General features: G+C 44.6%; 1 protein-coding gene across 7 annotated transcripts in view; it reads left to right on the top strand.

Moving 5' to 3' along the window:
• Positions 1-348: 348 nt before the first annotated feature.
• The window catches only part of WIZ (WIZ zinc finger), a 131,959-nt gene continuing 117,395 nt past the window's right edge, over positions 349-14,912 (top strand). For 5 of the 7 annotated variants that reach the window (XM_060240733.1, XM_060240738.1, XM_060240736.1 and 2 more), the window contains exon 1: positions 350-829. In XM_060240733.1, the coding sequence (XP_060096716.1) occupies positions 451-829 (379 nt within the window). In that variant the 5' untranslated portion in view covers positions 350-450. Of the gene's footprint in view, positions 830-14,912 lie in introns of all 7 variants that reach the window. The other 2 variants (XM_060240737.1, XM_060240739.1) reach the window with 2 other exon arrangements.

Here is a 14,912-nt window from a genome sequence, read left to right as displayed (position 1 = left end):
GCATTGGTAGATAATCTGAAATGCAGCAGAACAGTGTGGAAATCTGATTTTTTTTTCCTGTAGTAGAATTTGTGTTTTTGTCACAAGTATTCTCCCTGAATACACATTCTGTTTCAATCTTAACTAAAGAGGGACTTTTGGACAGAAGAAAAATGCTGTATCACACTTAGTTTATTTGGACAGGGACTGGGTGAACTGAGGAGATGGGCATTGTTCCAAGATAGTTGGTATTAGCTTGAGTTCTGAATTTGCATAACGGATTTTTATGAGCATACTAGACCTTAACAAATATGTCTGAAGAAGGCTGTGTGAATGAGTCTCCTGAATCCTTCTGAATATTAGATATTTTGACATCCATTTCTTTTACAGGTTATCTGGCAGTAATTGTTGCAAATCCACCAAAGCTTTGATGTTTGGGTTGTGAAATTGACATAGCAGAATCCACAAGGAATGGAGAAAGCCATTCCCACTGCTTTATCAGAACAGCAGAAAGAGTGTGAGGATGATGAAATGAACACTGTGCTAATGACCCTGGTGCCAAAGAAAGAGGATTTTGCTGCCCTCGAGTGTCCCCAAGGTGAAGAGAGAATAGCTGCTTTTTTAAAAGATGCAGAAACATCTCTGGAGAGCATGGCTCTGTTGGGGGCATCAAAGGAAGAGGGGATTGGTCTCAAGGAGGCTGTCCCCAGTTCTTCAGAGAAATTAGCAGCAATGGATAGAGAGGGAAAAGTGAATGATGAGATGTGCAGCCATAATGAGGATTCCATCTTTTTGTCTCCATTCTCTCACCAACAGCCAGATGATGCTATAGAAGTTTGTAAAGTAACAGGTAAGTAACATGCCTTATAATGACAGGCTTTAAAAAAGAAAAGAAAAGAAAAACATAACCTCCTGGCATTGCTTCATGGTAGATAAGGCAGAGACCAGGCAGTCTTCTGAGATGAAAATAAGATTTGGTTTAATAAACCCTGTCAGTCCAGATAATGATCTGAAGGCATATGATGCAGTTCTGCTGTTGAAGTTAATTGGCTCTAAGTGGAGAAACATGCATTTTCTTTTGTGTACCATGTGGTGGAACTCTCAGTATGCAGGAGCGAGATCAAAATATGTCTCTCAAAATTTATCTTGTAAGTTCAGCCATATTGTAGTTTCAGCACCACAGAAGGCTTGGAATTCAAGCTGTGCATGGCACATTGTTTGGCAAAGAGTTGTTGCTGAATGTGTTGTACAGAGAAGAATCATATACAGTATTTAAATCCTAGACGTGTCACATTTGGAATACCTATAATATCTAAAGCTTCTAAGGTATTGGGTGGATGGCCTTTCCAAGTACGTAAGAAAAGGTTGCTGTTTAGTGTGCAAACTGTTCAGGTATGTTTTATCTGATATAGCTGTTCCTGATTATTTCAAGTGTCAAGGAATAGACTGTTCATCTGTTCAATTATGCATTTCAAGGAAGAAAGCTGTGAAAGTTTTAAAATAAGTGTTTCATGTACATAATAGGAACCATTTCTAAGCTAACAGGCACATGCGCGTGGGCACACACACACATACCATCTAGATTTTGGGAGAAGATTGTGACAGGTTCAGTGGCATCTAATATGGTTTAGCTTTGCTACTCTTGTGATTTTCCATTTTCCTCTGCTACAAGTTTCTTCATGGTCTATGCTTCTTGTTGAAATGGAACTTGAGGTATATGCTAGGCGACATGTATCCAAGACAGCAAAACACAGAGATGGCATTAAAGAAAATACATCTACCTTATTTTCTGTTTAATAATATTTATATCGGGAAATGGGTTTTTTAAAAAAGAATTTAGAGTTTTAAGTGCATTTATGTGCACTATATGCAAAGCAAAATGATATCAAGCATAGGGTATACTGTGAAAATCTTTATTGTCCAGTCTCTGTAGGACAAAAGTGTAAATTTCTGGTAGTCAAAGGCTTTTCCTTCTGAATTATGCTTTCCTTGGTCTATTTCCTAGGAAATTTTATTTATTTATTTAATTAGATTTGTATCTTTCCCCTTTCCGCAAGCAGGCTCAGGGTGCTAATAGCAGTTAAAATCACAACTTTTAAAATCCAAATATTAAAACATCTAAAATTCAGTACGGTAATCAGTGCCTCAGCCAGGGCTGACTTACACACTAGGCAAACTAGGCAGTTGCCTAGGGCGCCAAGAGGCAGGGGGTGCTGAATTGGGCTCCCCACACACACCGGTGCCCAAGGCAACCCAAATCCCTGCTGCCGCAGCCACCGCCAGCCTCCTCTGGCCTGCTGCTGCGCTCTGCTTGCCCCGCCACCGCGCTCCACTCGCTTCCCTCCCCCTTCCCTCCCCCTTCTTGGTTAAATGTGCAGGCACAGACTGCGAGAAGCCTGTAAGGCTGTTTTAGTCATGGCGAGTGGGGGAGGGAGCAAGCAGAGCGTGGTGGTGGAGGGGGGGGCGAGTGGAGTGCAGTGGCAGTGGTGGGCTGGAGGAGGCTGGCGACAGCACCGGGGGCAGCGGGGGGCAAGAGGAATGCGGCAGGGGGGGCGAGCGGAGTGTGGTGGCAAGTCGGAGGAGGCTGGTGGCTGCAGAGAGGTGAGTGGAGCGCACTCAGTGGGGGCACTGGTGGGGGGCACCTGCCTAGGGCACTATTTGCCAATGAGCTGGCGCTGGCCTCAACATAGACCACCAACAGATGCAGGAAGTTGTTTCAGGACCTTAGGAGGAGACCAAATAGCAAGGGGATGCCCACTGCCTCAATTAAATGCCCAGTGGAAGAGCTCCATTTTACAGGTCCTGCAGAATTGTTTTATTTTATAATTTTATAAAGAATTATATGGGTTTTGGTGGTCTTGCTTCTCCTTTTCCTGTACATTCTGTATAATTGTTTTAATGTGCAATAAAAGTACATTGTTTCTTTGATTATTTATAGATTCAGGTGGATAGCTGTGTTGGTCTGAAGCAGCACAGCAAAGTTTTAGTCCAGTGGCATCTTTAAAACCAACAAGCTTTATTATGGGTATAAGAATGTGACTTCATTAATGATATGTGATGCTGCTCATTGACAACTGTGTGTGCCTGCCACTGAGTGAAACATTTAATTAACTGAAAGTTCTGTACTGGCTATATATACTTGATATTAAAATAATATTAAAAAGTGTAAACATGACACATTACATGGCAAGAAAAATCACTTGCATGTAATCTTTTTTAAAATTCATATATTTGATTATTTGTTTCCAATTTATCTGCTTGTCATGAAGAAAGACAAAGAAATGCATGGAACACAGAAATAACGTTCCCTCACAGTTAGCCATTCTACTATGTAGTATTACAGCTTCTGAAATACCATCCAGAATCACTCACACATTTTCTTACTTATCTTCACAGCCAGAAGATCTAGAAATATATTCTCTTAGATTTTTAGGCTGTTGAATAGTGCAACTGGAAGCTAGTGTTGTGTCTGCTGCTGTTGTACAAAATAGCTTTATTTATTTTCTAGGAGTATGGCCCATTGTGAAGAAAAATACAACAGGCTCTAGAAAGAGGCTCTGGGCAAGTGCCCGCCACCCTTGCTGTCTTCCCACCCAACCAAGTGAAGGCACTGACTCCACCCCCCCACCTCAAGTGGAGCTGATCTCTGCCACCTAGAGAGCAACTGCAAATCTGAGTGATTCCTGGGAGGAAATGACATTTCACCTGTCTGAAGTTCTATCCTTCCACAACTGCCACCCTCTCTGGGCTCCACCCCTTAAATCTCCAGGAATTTCCTAACCTGGAGTTGGCAACCTTTATTTTATTAGATTTATATCTCCCTTCCTGTAGCGGGCTCCGGGCAGCTAACAACTGATAAAAACACAACATCAGATGGTAAGACTTAAAAACAATCAACAAATACTATACAATAAAATAATCAATTAAAATTACATAATCAGTAAGCAATTGCACCGCCAGTACTATCCAAGATCTTGTCACGTATGGCTCTCATGATGTTACTGCAGTAGTGCTGGTCAAATTATCAGTTTTGTGGCAACTTGACAGCTGTCTTCCATTACTCACTAGGGTGGAATAACCCTATCTCCTTCCCTTTATCTGCCTCTCTGACTTCAGGTTTATATCGCCTTCCCCCTCCTGCAGCCTCTACATAGAGTGGATCCATACATAGCCTCTACATACAGCGGGGGGAGGACTAAAACAGTTTACATCATTCTACTCTCCCCCCATGTGATGTGAACAACAACTCTGTGAGGCAGATTAGACTGGAAGTCTGTGACTGGTCCGAAATCACTGTCGGCTTCCACAGCAAGAACCTGGGTCTGGCAGACCCCTCTCTGAAGCCCTAACTCGTATGCCTTCCTCAAACTCCACCACAGGGATTTCCCACCAACCTGGAAAGTTACCACTAAAGTGGACATCCTTTGAGGAAGGGGCAACTAGAATATGTTGCTTGGCAGAGCGTAGAGTTCTTCAGGGAGTATATGGGGAGAGATGGTCTCTTTACCACTGCTGTGTGTTCCCTCCTAAGAACATAAGAGAAGCCATGTTGGATCAGGCCAACGGCCCATCCAGTCAAACACTCTGTGTCACACAGTGGCAAAAAATTTTATATATACACACACACTGTGGCTAATAGCAACTGATGGACCTCTGCTCCATATTTTTATCTAAAACCCTCTTGAAGGTGGCTATACTTGTGGCCGCCACCACCTCCTGTGGCAGTGAATACCACATGTTAATCACCCTTTGGGTGAAGAAGTACTTCCTTTTATCCGTTTTAACCTGTCTGCTCAGCAATTTTATCGAATGCCCACGAGTTCTTGTAATGTGAGAAAGGGAGAAAAGTACTTCTTTCTCTACTTTCTCCTTCCCATGCATTAGCTTGTAAACCTCTATCATGTCACCCCGCAGTCGACGTTTCTCCAAGCTAAAGAGTCCCAAGCGTTTCAACCTTTCTTCATAGGGAAAGTGTTCCAGCTCTTTAATCATTCTAGTTGCCCTTTTCTGGACTTTCTCCAATGCTATAATATCCTTTTGGAGGTGTGGCGACCAGAACTGCACACAGTACTCCAAATGAGACCGCACCATCGATTTATACAGGGGCATTATGATACTGGCTGATTTGTTTTCAATTCCCTTCCTAATAATTCCCAGCATGGCGTTGGCCTTTTTTATTGCAAACGCACACTGTCTTGACATTTTCAGTGAGTTATCTACCACAACCCCAAGATCTCTCTCTTGGTCAGTCTCTGCCAGTTCACACCCCATCAACTTGTATTTGTAGCTGGGATTCTTGGCCCCAATGTGCATTACTTTGCACTTGGCCACATTGAACCGCATCTGCCACGTTGACGCCCACTCACCCAGCCTCAACAGATCCCTTTGGAGTTCCTCACAATCCTCTCTGGTTCTCACCACCCTGAACAATTTAGTGTCATCCGCAAACTTGGCCACTTCACTGCTCACTCCCAACTCTAAATCATTTATGAACAAGTTAAAGAGCATGGGACCCAGTACTGAGCCCTGCGGCACCCCACTGCTTACCGTCCTCAACTGCGAAGATTGCCCATTTATACTCACTCTCTGCTTCCTATTACTCAGCCAGTTTTTGATCCACAAGAGGACCTGTCCTTTTACTCCATGACTCTCAAGCTTTCTAAGGAGCCTTTGATGAGGAACTTTATCAAAAGCTTTCTGGAAGTCAAGGTAAACAACATCTATCGGGTCTCCTTTGTCCACATGTTTGTTCACCCCCTCAAAGAAATGTAACAGGTTAGTGAGGCAAGATCTTCCCTTGCAGAACCCATGCTGAGTCTTCCTCAATAACCCGTGTTCATTATTGTGTCTGCTCATTCTGTCCTTGATAATGGTTTCTACCAACTTTCCCAGTATTGAAGTCAGACTGACTGGCCTGTAATTTCCCGGATCTCTGGAACCCTTTTTAAAGATGGGGGTGACATTTGCTACCTTCCAGTCCTCAGGAACGGAGGCAGATTTCAATGAAAGATTACAGATTTTTGTTAGAAGATCCACAAGTTCAACTTTGAGTTCTTTCAGAACTCTCGGATGTATGCCATCCAGACCCGGTGACTTATTAGTTTTTAATTTGTCTATCAGTTGTAGGACCTCCTCTTTTGTCACCTCAATCTGATTCAGGTCTTTCAACACCCCTTCCAAAATTAGTGGTTCTGGGGCGGGCAAAAAGTTCTCGTCTTCCACAGTGAAGACGGAGGCAAAAAATTCATTCAGCTTCTCAGCCATTTCCCTATCCTCCTTCAGTAATCCTTTTACCCCATGGTCATCCAAGGGCCCCACTGCCTCCCTGGCTGGTTTCCTACTTCTAATATATTTGAAGAAATTTTTATTGTTGGTCTTTATGTTTTTTGCAATATGCTCCTCATAGTCCCTTTTTGCCTGCCTGATCACAGTCTTGCATTTGATTTGCCACAGCCTGTGTTCCCTTTTACTAATCTCACTTGGACTGGTTTTCCACCGCTTAAAGGAGTCCTTCTTACCTTTTACAGCTTCCATTTCTTTGTTTGTTAACCATGCAGGCCTTTTCTTATACCTGTTTGTGCCTTTCCTAACTTGTGGTATGTATTTTATCTGAGCTTCTAGGATTATAGTTTTAAATAGTCTCCAAGCTTCCCCAAGGGTTTTGACCGTATGTACCTTTCCTTTCAGTTTCCTCCTCACATGCCTCCTCATCTCAGTGTATTTACCCCTTTTAAAGTTAAACGTGGTTGTGGCGGTCTTTTTGGGCAACTCCCTATTTATACAAACGGTGAAATCAATAACATTATGATCACTGCTCCCAAGTGGCGCAATCACTTTTACATCTCTCACCAAGTCTTGGGCATTACTTAGGACCAAATCCAGGATCGCCCCACCCCTGGTAGGTTCTGAGATCATCTGCTCCATAGCACAGTCATTGAGAGCATCAAGAAACTCAATCTCTTTCTCTCAACCAGAAAACATATTGACCCAATCAATCTGCGGGTAGTTAAAATCACCTATTACGACACAGTTTTTACGTTTAGCCGCTATCTTTAAGCCTTCCATCATATTATAATCTTCCTCTCTCTTTTGATTTGGTGGGCGATAACAAACTCCCATAGTTAAATTTCCTTTTGGGCCCTCTATTTCAACCCAAAGCATTTCTAAAAGTGAATCTAATTCTCTGACCTCAGTCTTATTGGACCGTATATCCTCTTTGACATACAGAGCCACCCCACCTCCAACCCTTCCCTCCTTATCCATCCGATATAAGTTATATCCAGGAATCACCGTCCCCCACTGATTCTCCTCATTCCACCAAGTTTCTGAAATTCCCACAATGTCTATGTTTTCTCCCAACACTAAACATTCCAATTCACCAATTTTACTTCGAACACTTCTAGCATTTGCATACAACATCTATAATTTCCCAGGCAAGCTAGGCCCGCCACCTTCCTCCTGCCGCCTCGAGACTCTGGCAGACAATCCATACTGTTTGTGACCTTCACAGTGGACAACTCTGGTCTGTTACCCAGTAGAAAAATAGCAGCCAACCCTTCATCTCTTTGAGACGAGTACTCCCGAAGCAGAGACATTTCATCTCCTGTCGGCTTTCCCCCAAGATTTAGTTTAAAAACTGCTCTGCCACCTTTTTGATTTTAAGCGCCAGCAGCCTGGTTCCATCCGGGGACAAGTGGAGACCGTCTCTTTTGTACAGCTCCCGCTTGTTCCAGAAAGCATCCCAGTGCCTAACAAACTTAAACCCTTCCTCCTTACACCATCGTCTCATCCACACATTGAGACTTCTAATTTGTGCCTGTCTCTCCTGCCCTGCACGTGGAACAGGTAGCACTTCCAAGAAGGCTACCTTGGAGGTCCTGGCCTTAAGTCTCCCGCCTAGCAGCCTAAATTTTTCCTCCAGGACCTCACGACTGCATTTCCCCACATCGTTGGTGCCAACATGTACCACGACCACAGGCTCCTCCCCAGCACTGTCTATCAGCCTATCTACTACACATGTAATGTCTGCTACCTTCGCACCAAGCAGGCAAGTCACCATACGGTCAGTACGCGGTTTCGCCACCCAGCTGTCTACTTGCCTAAGGATCGAATCACCAACTACCAACCCCCCCCTCTCCCCCTGCTCAGGGATGGTTCTTTGGCATGAAAGGATTCCCGCTCACCAACCGAAGAAGAGGGGTTTTTTTTGTTATTTATACTTTATTAAGTTTATCATAAAGCATATCTCAGACATTCATTCCGTCAATGAACAGAGGCACTCATCCTACACCTTGTGCACCGCCACCATATATTCTCCTAATCTGAACTGCCTGAACTCAATCGAGTTAATTAGATGCCGGCATGCCAATTCCCCAGCCCAAGCGCCTGCAGGCAAACAAATCCCAGACTTCAAGATGCGGAGCTTTAAGCGTTAGATGCTTCTAAAAAAGCCGACCAAATCTCTTCAAATTGTTGTTGTTGACATTGCAAGCGATATGCTATCCTTTCTTGCACAGCCAAAGCATACATTCCCTCGAGCCAAGTAGTAATCGTGCCGGTGAAGTCTACACACCACTGCAGCAGGATAAGCCGCTTCGCAATCATTATTGCACGTGCCGCCCATCTTCGCTGCCAACGAGTCAGTGACCAGGTCGTCGGGAAATAGTTCAGTAATATCTGCATGGCAGAAATAGATTGGTCAAAGTTAAGTACCTGTTGCATCCATCGAACAATCCCATCCCAGAAATTTTTTAACATCGGGCATTTCCACAGCATGTGAGCCAGACCCGCCTCTGAATGTAGACACCGCCAACAAGCTGAGGATTCAGCCAAATTGTGCTTATAAAGGTGAAGAGGAGTCCAATAAATCCTGAACAAAAGCTTTTGTTGAATTAAAATCAAACAAAGATCTTTCGAACAATGGCGGAGACCACTACAGATAGCTGCCCATTGAAAAGGGTAAATAGGGCAGTTAATTTCCTCGCTCCATTGACATCGCAAGTCTTCCATAGAGTATTACGCGTCTTTTTTCAGACACAAAAGTAAAACACGGACTGGCTTACTTTATTCAATTGCATGTTCTAGGGTCTGCAGGAGAGGCGGAGCATCCGGCACTGCCAAGGCGTCTATGCCGAAAGAAGTAGACAATGAATGCTTCAGTTGCTGGAATTGCAGGCATTGGTTAGCTGGTAACCCAAAGACGCTTTGTAGATCCTCAAAAGAGAGAAATGCGTCCTCGTTGCTATCTTTAAGCTGATTGAGAGTTAAGAGACCCCTCTGTGCCCACGGCTTCCAAATCACCGGCCGTCCCCCTATCTTCACTTCAGGGTTGCCCCAAAGGGTCATCCGACTATGGATGTAGTTGTCAAATCCATAAATATCATCCAAATATTGCCATGTTTGTCTTGTCGCCCGAATCAATGGAAGAACCGACTCTCCCTGATGGTATATTGACCCAAGTGCGTTCCATGTCGACAAAGGAGTAAGAACAGCAGTTTCCAAGTTCATCCAGAGAGACTCAACAAGATGATTAAGTGAAGCCCACCGCTGAATACCAGCCAGCAAGTATGCCCTTAAAGATGGAGGCTCAGATAGCAGCCGCTGCCAAGTCCGCATTTTTTCATCTTAGGCGGGCAAGGCAGCTGGCCCCCTTCCTGGAGCGTGACGACCTAGCAACAGTGATTCATGCTACGGTCACCTCGAGGTTGGACTACTGCAATGCTCTCTACATGGGGCTGCCCCTGTCCCGGACTCGGAAATTGCAGCTGGTGCAGAATGCCGCGGCCCGGCTGTTATTAGGTCTCCCAAAGTGGGGACACATTCAGCCGGGTCTTCGGACTCTGCACTGGCTTCCAGTGATGTACCGAGTCCGGTACAAGGTGCTGGTTATTACCTTTAAAGCCCTATATGGCCTGGGACCTGCCTACGTGAAGGACCGTCTCTCCCCACATGTTCCCCAGAGAGCACTGAGGTCAGGAACACAAAATCTCCTCTCTATCCCGGGGCCAAAAGAAGCCCGCTTGAAAGTCACCAGAGAAAGCGCTTTCTCCGTTATGGCCCCCACATGGTGGAATCAGCTGCCGGAAGAGGTGAGGGCCCTGCGGGACCTGGTTCAGTTCCGCAGGGCCTGTAAGACGACCCTCTTCCGGCTAGCTTACACCTAGCTGGGATGAAAACTTGATGTAACTGGCCAGCCATCTGTTTATATGAAATGTAATGTTACTGGTTTTTAAGGTTTTAAATGTTTAAGTATCTAATTGTTTTATACTTAAAATTGTTTAAATTTTATGCTTGATTAGTTGTTGGAAGCCGCCCTGAGCCACTTGTGGGAAGGGCGGGATATAAATCCCAAATAAATAAATAAATAAATAAATAGGCATAAGTTTGGCAAGCCAAATCCACCTCGGTCAAATGGTAACTGTAAACGTGCCCACGACAACCGAGGGGGTTTCCCCTCCCACAAGAAATTCGCTAATATTGAGTTGATTTTTCAAAACCACTTCTGCGGTATGTATTGATGGATACCACGCAACACGTAAAAAAACCGGGGGTAGATTATCATCTTCAGAGCATTTATTTTACCCCAAAGCGACAAGGGTATAGCGGACCATCGCTCTAGCTCCGGCTGTATTTTCCCTATTACTTTATTTAAATTTAACGATATTAGCATCTCAGGCTGTTTAGGAATGAGAATGCCCAAATACATGATAAACGCCTCCTGAACTGAGAACTGCCCAATGTCTCCCATCAGTGCCACTTCGCCCCCGATCTGTAAAATTTCTGACTTTTGCCAATTAATTTTATAACCGGACAACCTGCTGAAATAATTTGCCAGTTGAATAATCGCCGGTATCGATATTTCCGGCTGCGTAATGGTGAGCATGGCGTCGTCAGCATATAACAAAATCTTAAATGTCTGTGATTGGTAACACATGCCATGGATATTATCATTCAACCGAACCGCCCTAGCAAATGGCTCCAAACAAAGATCAAAGAGAAGAGGGGATAGCGGGCACCCCTGTCTGGTGCCGCACCACAGATAAATTCATGCCGAAAGATGACCATTCACCCGCACCCTTGATGTAGCAGACTTGTAGATCAGGCACGTCCAATGAAGGAAGTCTTTTGGGAAAACCCATATGTTTCAATACCATCTGCAAGAAAGATCTGTCAACCCGATCGAAGGCCTTCTCTGCGTCTAAGGAAATAAGGAGGGCGGCATCATCTTTCTGAGCGTGGATCGCGGCCAAAAACCGTGATGAGCCGAATATTATCTGCACCAGAATGTCCTTGGATAAAACTGGTTTGGGAGGGGTTCACCACCGAGGCGATGACCCTTTGAAGACGCTTAGCTAATATTGCCGTCAAGATCTTGTTGTCAATATTTAAAAGTGATATAGGGTGGTAACTGGCACAGAGATGTGGATCTTTCCCAGGCTTAGGAATTAAAGTAATCCAGGCTTCATTAAAATAATGTGATGACATACCCTGATCAAAAATCGCTTCGTATGTAGCCAACAACTTCGGAGCAAGTTTATCTGCAAACCGGATATACCGCATCGGAGAAAACCCATCGGGACCCAGCGAAGAAATAGTTTTAAGTCCGTGGATCGCCTCATTCACTTCCTCAAGTCTCAACGGAGCCCCCAATAGGTCTTTTGCTTCCTCACACAACTGCGGAAGACCCAGGGAACACAAAAAAGATTCCTGAACTGACGGGTCCACCGGAGTATGTCCTTGATATAAGGTCTGGTAGAATTGACGGAAGCATTCAGCAACCCCGGCAGAAGAGACGTGAGGCTTATCATATTGATCCACAATTTGAGCGATCCATCTCTGCTCTTGCAGGGCTTTAAGCTTGGATGCCAAAACCCTACCTTGTCTCTCTCCGGATTCCCATTGCTGTTGTTTGACACGTGCATAAGCAAGTTCAACTTTGTTTGATCTGAGCATGTTGAGTTGAAAATTTATTTGTTGAATCTGCCTAAATTGCGCCTCTGAAGGACTTTGGAACTGTGCATCCCATAGGGCCCGGAGTCTGGACTCAAGATTCGCCTCAGTGTGGCGTTTTTCCTTTTCTTTTGCAGCAGAATAGGCGATAATTATTCCCCTTATCGTTGTTTTAAAAGCCTCCCATACAGTCAAATAATGTTGAACAGAACCCTCATTAGTGGTGAAAAAGTGTTGAATTTCTATTTCCATTTGTACACAAAAAGCCTCGTCGTTTACTAAAGAGTTATTAAAATACCACGATGGGGACTTATCTATGTGTAGCAAGTTGTCCACTTCCATGAGCACCATGTGATGGTCAGAAAGAGTGGAGGGACAGATTGCCGATGAACGCACACATCGAAGTATGGATTTAGACACCAATAAGTAATCCAATCTTGCAAGGGTCTGGTGGATGTGAGAGCAGAAGGTGTAGGCTTTCAAGTCTTTGTGTTGCTCCCTCCATACATCCACCATCCCAAATTCCTTCATCAGGGCCAATACGGCCAACTGTGATCTCAAGGATTGTTCAGTCGCACCCATGCGATCCATCTTGCCATCCAGAGTAGTATTGAAATCACCGCCTAAAATAATATTGTCATAGTTCAGGTTCTCAAGTATAGCAGCCACTTTATTAAGTTGTAATGCTACTGGGGGCCCAGTGTATGTTCCCAAGGTGCCGTCAAACACAGTGGGGAATTCTTCACAAACCTTCTGAAAGTCTCTTTGGAAGGGGATGTGATGAATACCCGTTACACGGATTCCCAGGGCCTTGAACCAGGACCACCCCAGTAGGCTACACAGATCCCCTTCCACAACGATTAGGGGAAGCTTGCCCTTGAACTTCCCGTATGTAATGTAGACCGGCCCCACCCCCAGAACAGCAACCTCCTGCTTCTGAAAATCGTGGACTATGGGGATGAGTGTAACTGGGATTCCCCCCTCAGGCATAATTCCCTGAACGTGTGGGCCGAAATGACCATCTGGCCTGTCCCAGAGTCTACCTCCATTTTGCAGGACTTACCTTCAATGAACACGGTCACTTGATATTTGTCTGGGGAGGGCAGGGGCAACTGGCATACCCGGGTCCCCGTAGTGGTGAGTGCCTGGATGTCGTCCATGAGAGCGACCTTGTGGTGGTGGCCATTTTGTTGGTGTGGAGGTCTCCTTTGGCACAGCACCGACGAGCAGCATACACGTGCCAGATGCCCAGTCTTTCTTCATGTGTGGCAAGTTGTGTTCCGGAACCTGCAGGTGCGTCGCTCATGCAGCTCCCCACAGCTGGTGCAGGTCTTGGGGATGGTCAGTTCTGTTGCCAATTGCCGTGGCTTTTGCTGACCTGCCTGATGCAGCTTGAGGGCGTCGTCCCCGTTGGAGTCGTCCGATTCTGTGGCCGGTCGCAGCTAGTGAGCGTTGGCACCTGAGCAGTGGGCCTTCTCTTTGTTCGCATCCTTGGCAGCTGTGGCAGCTTTGATCGGGCTCCTGATCATTCCCCCTTTATCATCAAAATTAGTCATCAGGCCTCATCAACAATCCTACCTTCGATGGGACAGCAAAACAGAAATAAAAAGAAGACCACTCAGAAGGAAAAAAGTCAGTTGCAGACTTCTTCAAAACAGACATCTTGGGAGAGGTTAGTTGGCCTACAACCCGATCAGTACTGAATATGGCGGCCAATATAATACCCCACCTAGCCCTGGCATAGATGATAAGGACACTCCGATAAGCAGGAGGGACCTTAATCTCTTAAGAGCAGACATTCATTGCTATTTTAATGAATCACTTGACACCTTCCTTAAGCCCATCCAGTCCAAAGTCCAAGAGCTGTCGGAGGTGCTCTCTGTAACCATGAAAATGGCGGAGCAGTCAGCTGAAGCGGCCTTAGTGCTTCAAGATGATGTTAAATCGCTCAAGAGAACAGATACCCTATTAGAAAATAGAATATTAGTCCTGGAAAATCGCTTTAGAGCTTCAAACCTCAAATTTCGGGGTCTGGAAGAGGGCGAGGAAGTGTCTGCTGATCTGACCGCTTTCATGTCTAAATGACTAAAATCTGCATTGAAAGTGGAAGAGGGGAGCATGCTTGTGATCGCTAAAGCGCAAAGGCTGGGAGCAATGGCGACGGCGAGGAGAGGGAGGCCCAGAGACATACTTGTACACTTTGTCTTTCCTAAAACAAGAAATCTAATCTTAAAAGAGGTGAGAATGAATGGGCCCTGTTATACAAAGGCAAAAAATTTTTGGCGCTTCTAGATCTACCTCCAGAGGTATTGGACAAACATAGAAAATTAAGACCTTTCGTCTTCAAGCTACATGCAGCAAACGTCAGGTTTAGATGGCATCCTGCCTCAGACATTTTGGTATACAAAAATGGCTACCTACACAATGCATCAGACATTGACTCGGGCAGGACCCTGCTTAAAGCCTTGTCGTTAGAACAAACACCTGCTGAAGAGGGAGAATTATTAAACGCCAATCCTCCAGTGGAAGAATCCTCAGCATAAGAATGAGACTAAATTAGAAGTTCTGTAACCATTGCTAAAAGTCTTTTTAAAACTTTGAAACTTTTTTTTTCTTGTTCCAAACCATTGCTACAACTCAAAAACTTTTGGCGGGCTTTCTTGGTTCAAAATAGTTAGTCCACATTTTGTTTCAGGACGCTCCAATTTATACAGACTCTAATAGAGGGAGGTGGTATAGTAAAAAAATTTAGAAGAAGAACTTATAATTAGATAGTGTAAATGGTGACTGGAAATTGTTTTGTATTAAATAGTCTATTAATTTGGAGCATATGGGTATGTGAGGTGGTGTGACTGATATGGGTCTGAAGATGCTTGATAGAATGAATGTGGATTGCTAGTAGGTACGACAGAAGATTAGGCAGAGAATGATTGTATAAAACTGATGTGTAAAATAAATAACTAAGTAATTTTATTCTTGAGAAG

The sequence above is a fragment of the Heteronotia binoei genome, chromosome 5 (assembly GCF_032191835.1).
Source record: "Heteronotia binoei isolate CCM8104 ecotype False Entrance Well chromosome 5, APGP_CSIRO_Hbin_v1, whole genome shotgun sequence".
Lineage (NCBI taxonomy): Eukaryota > Metazoa > Chordata > Lepidosauria > Squamata > Gekkonidae > Heteronotia > Heteronotia binoei.
This window is presented reverse-complemented; position numbering and strand designations above follow the sequence as displayed.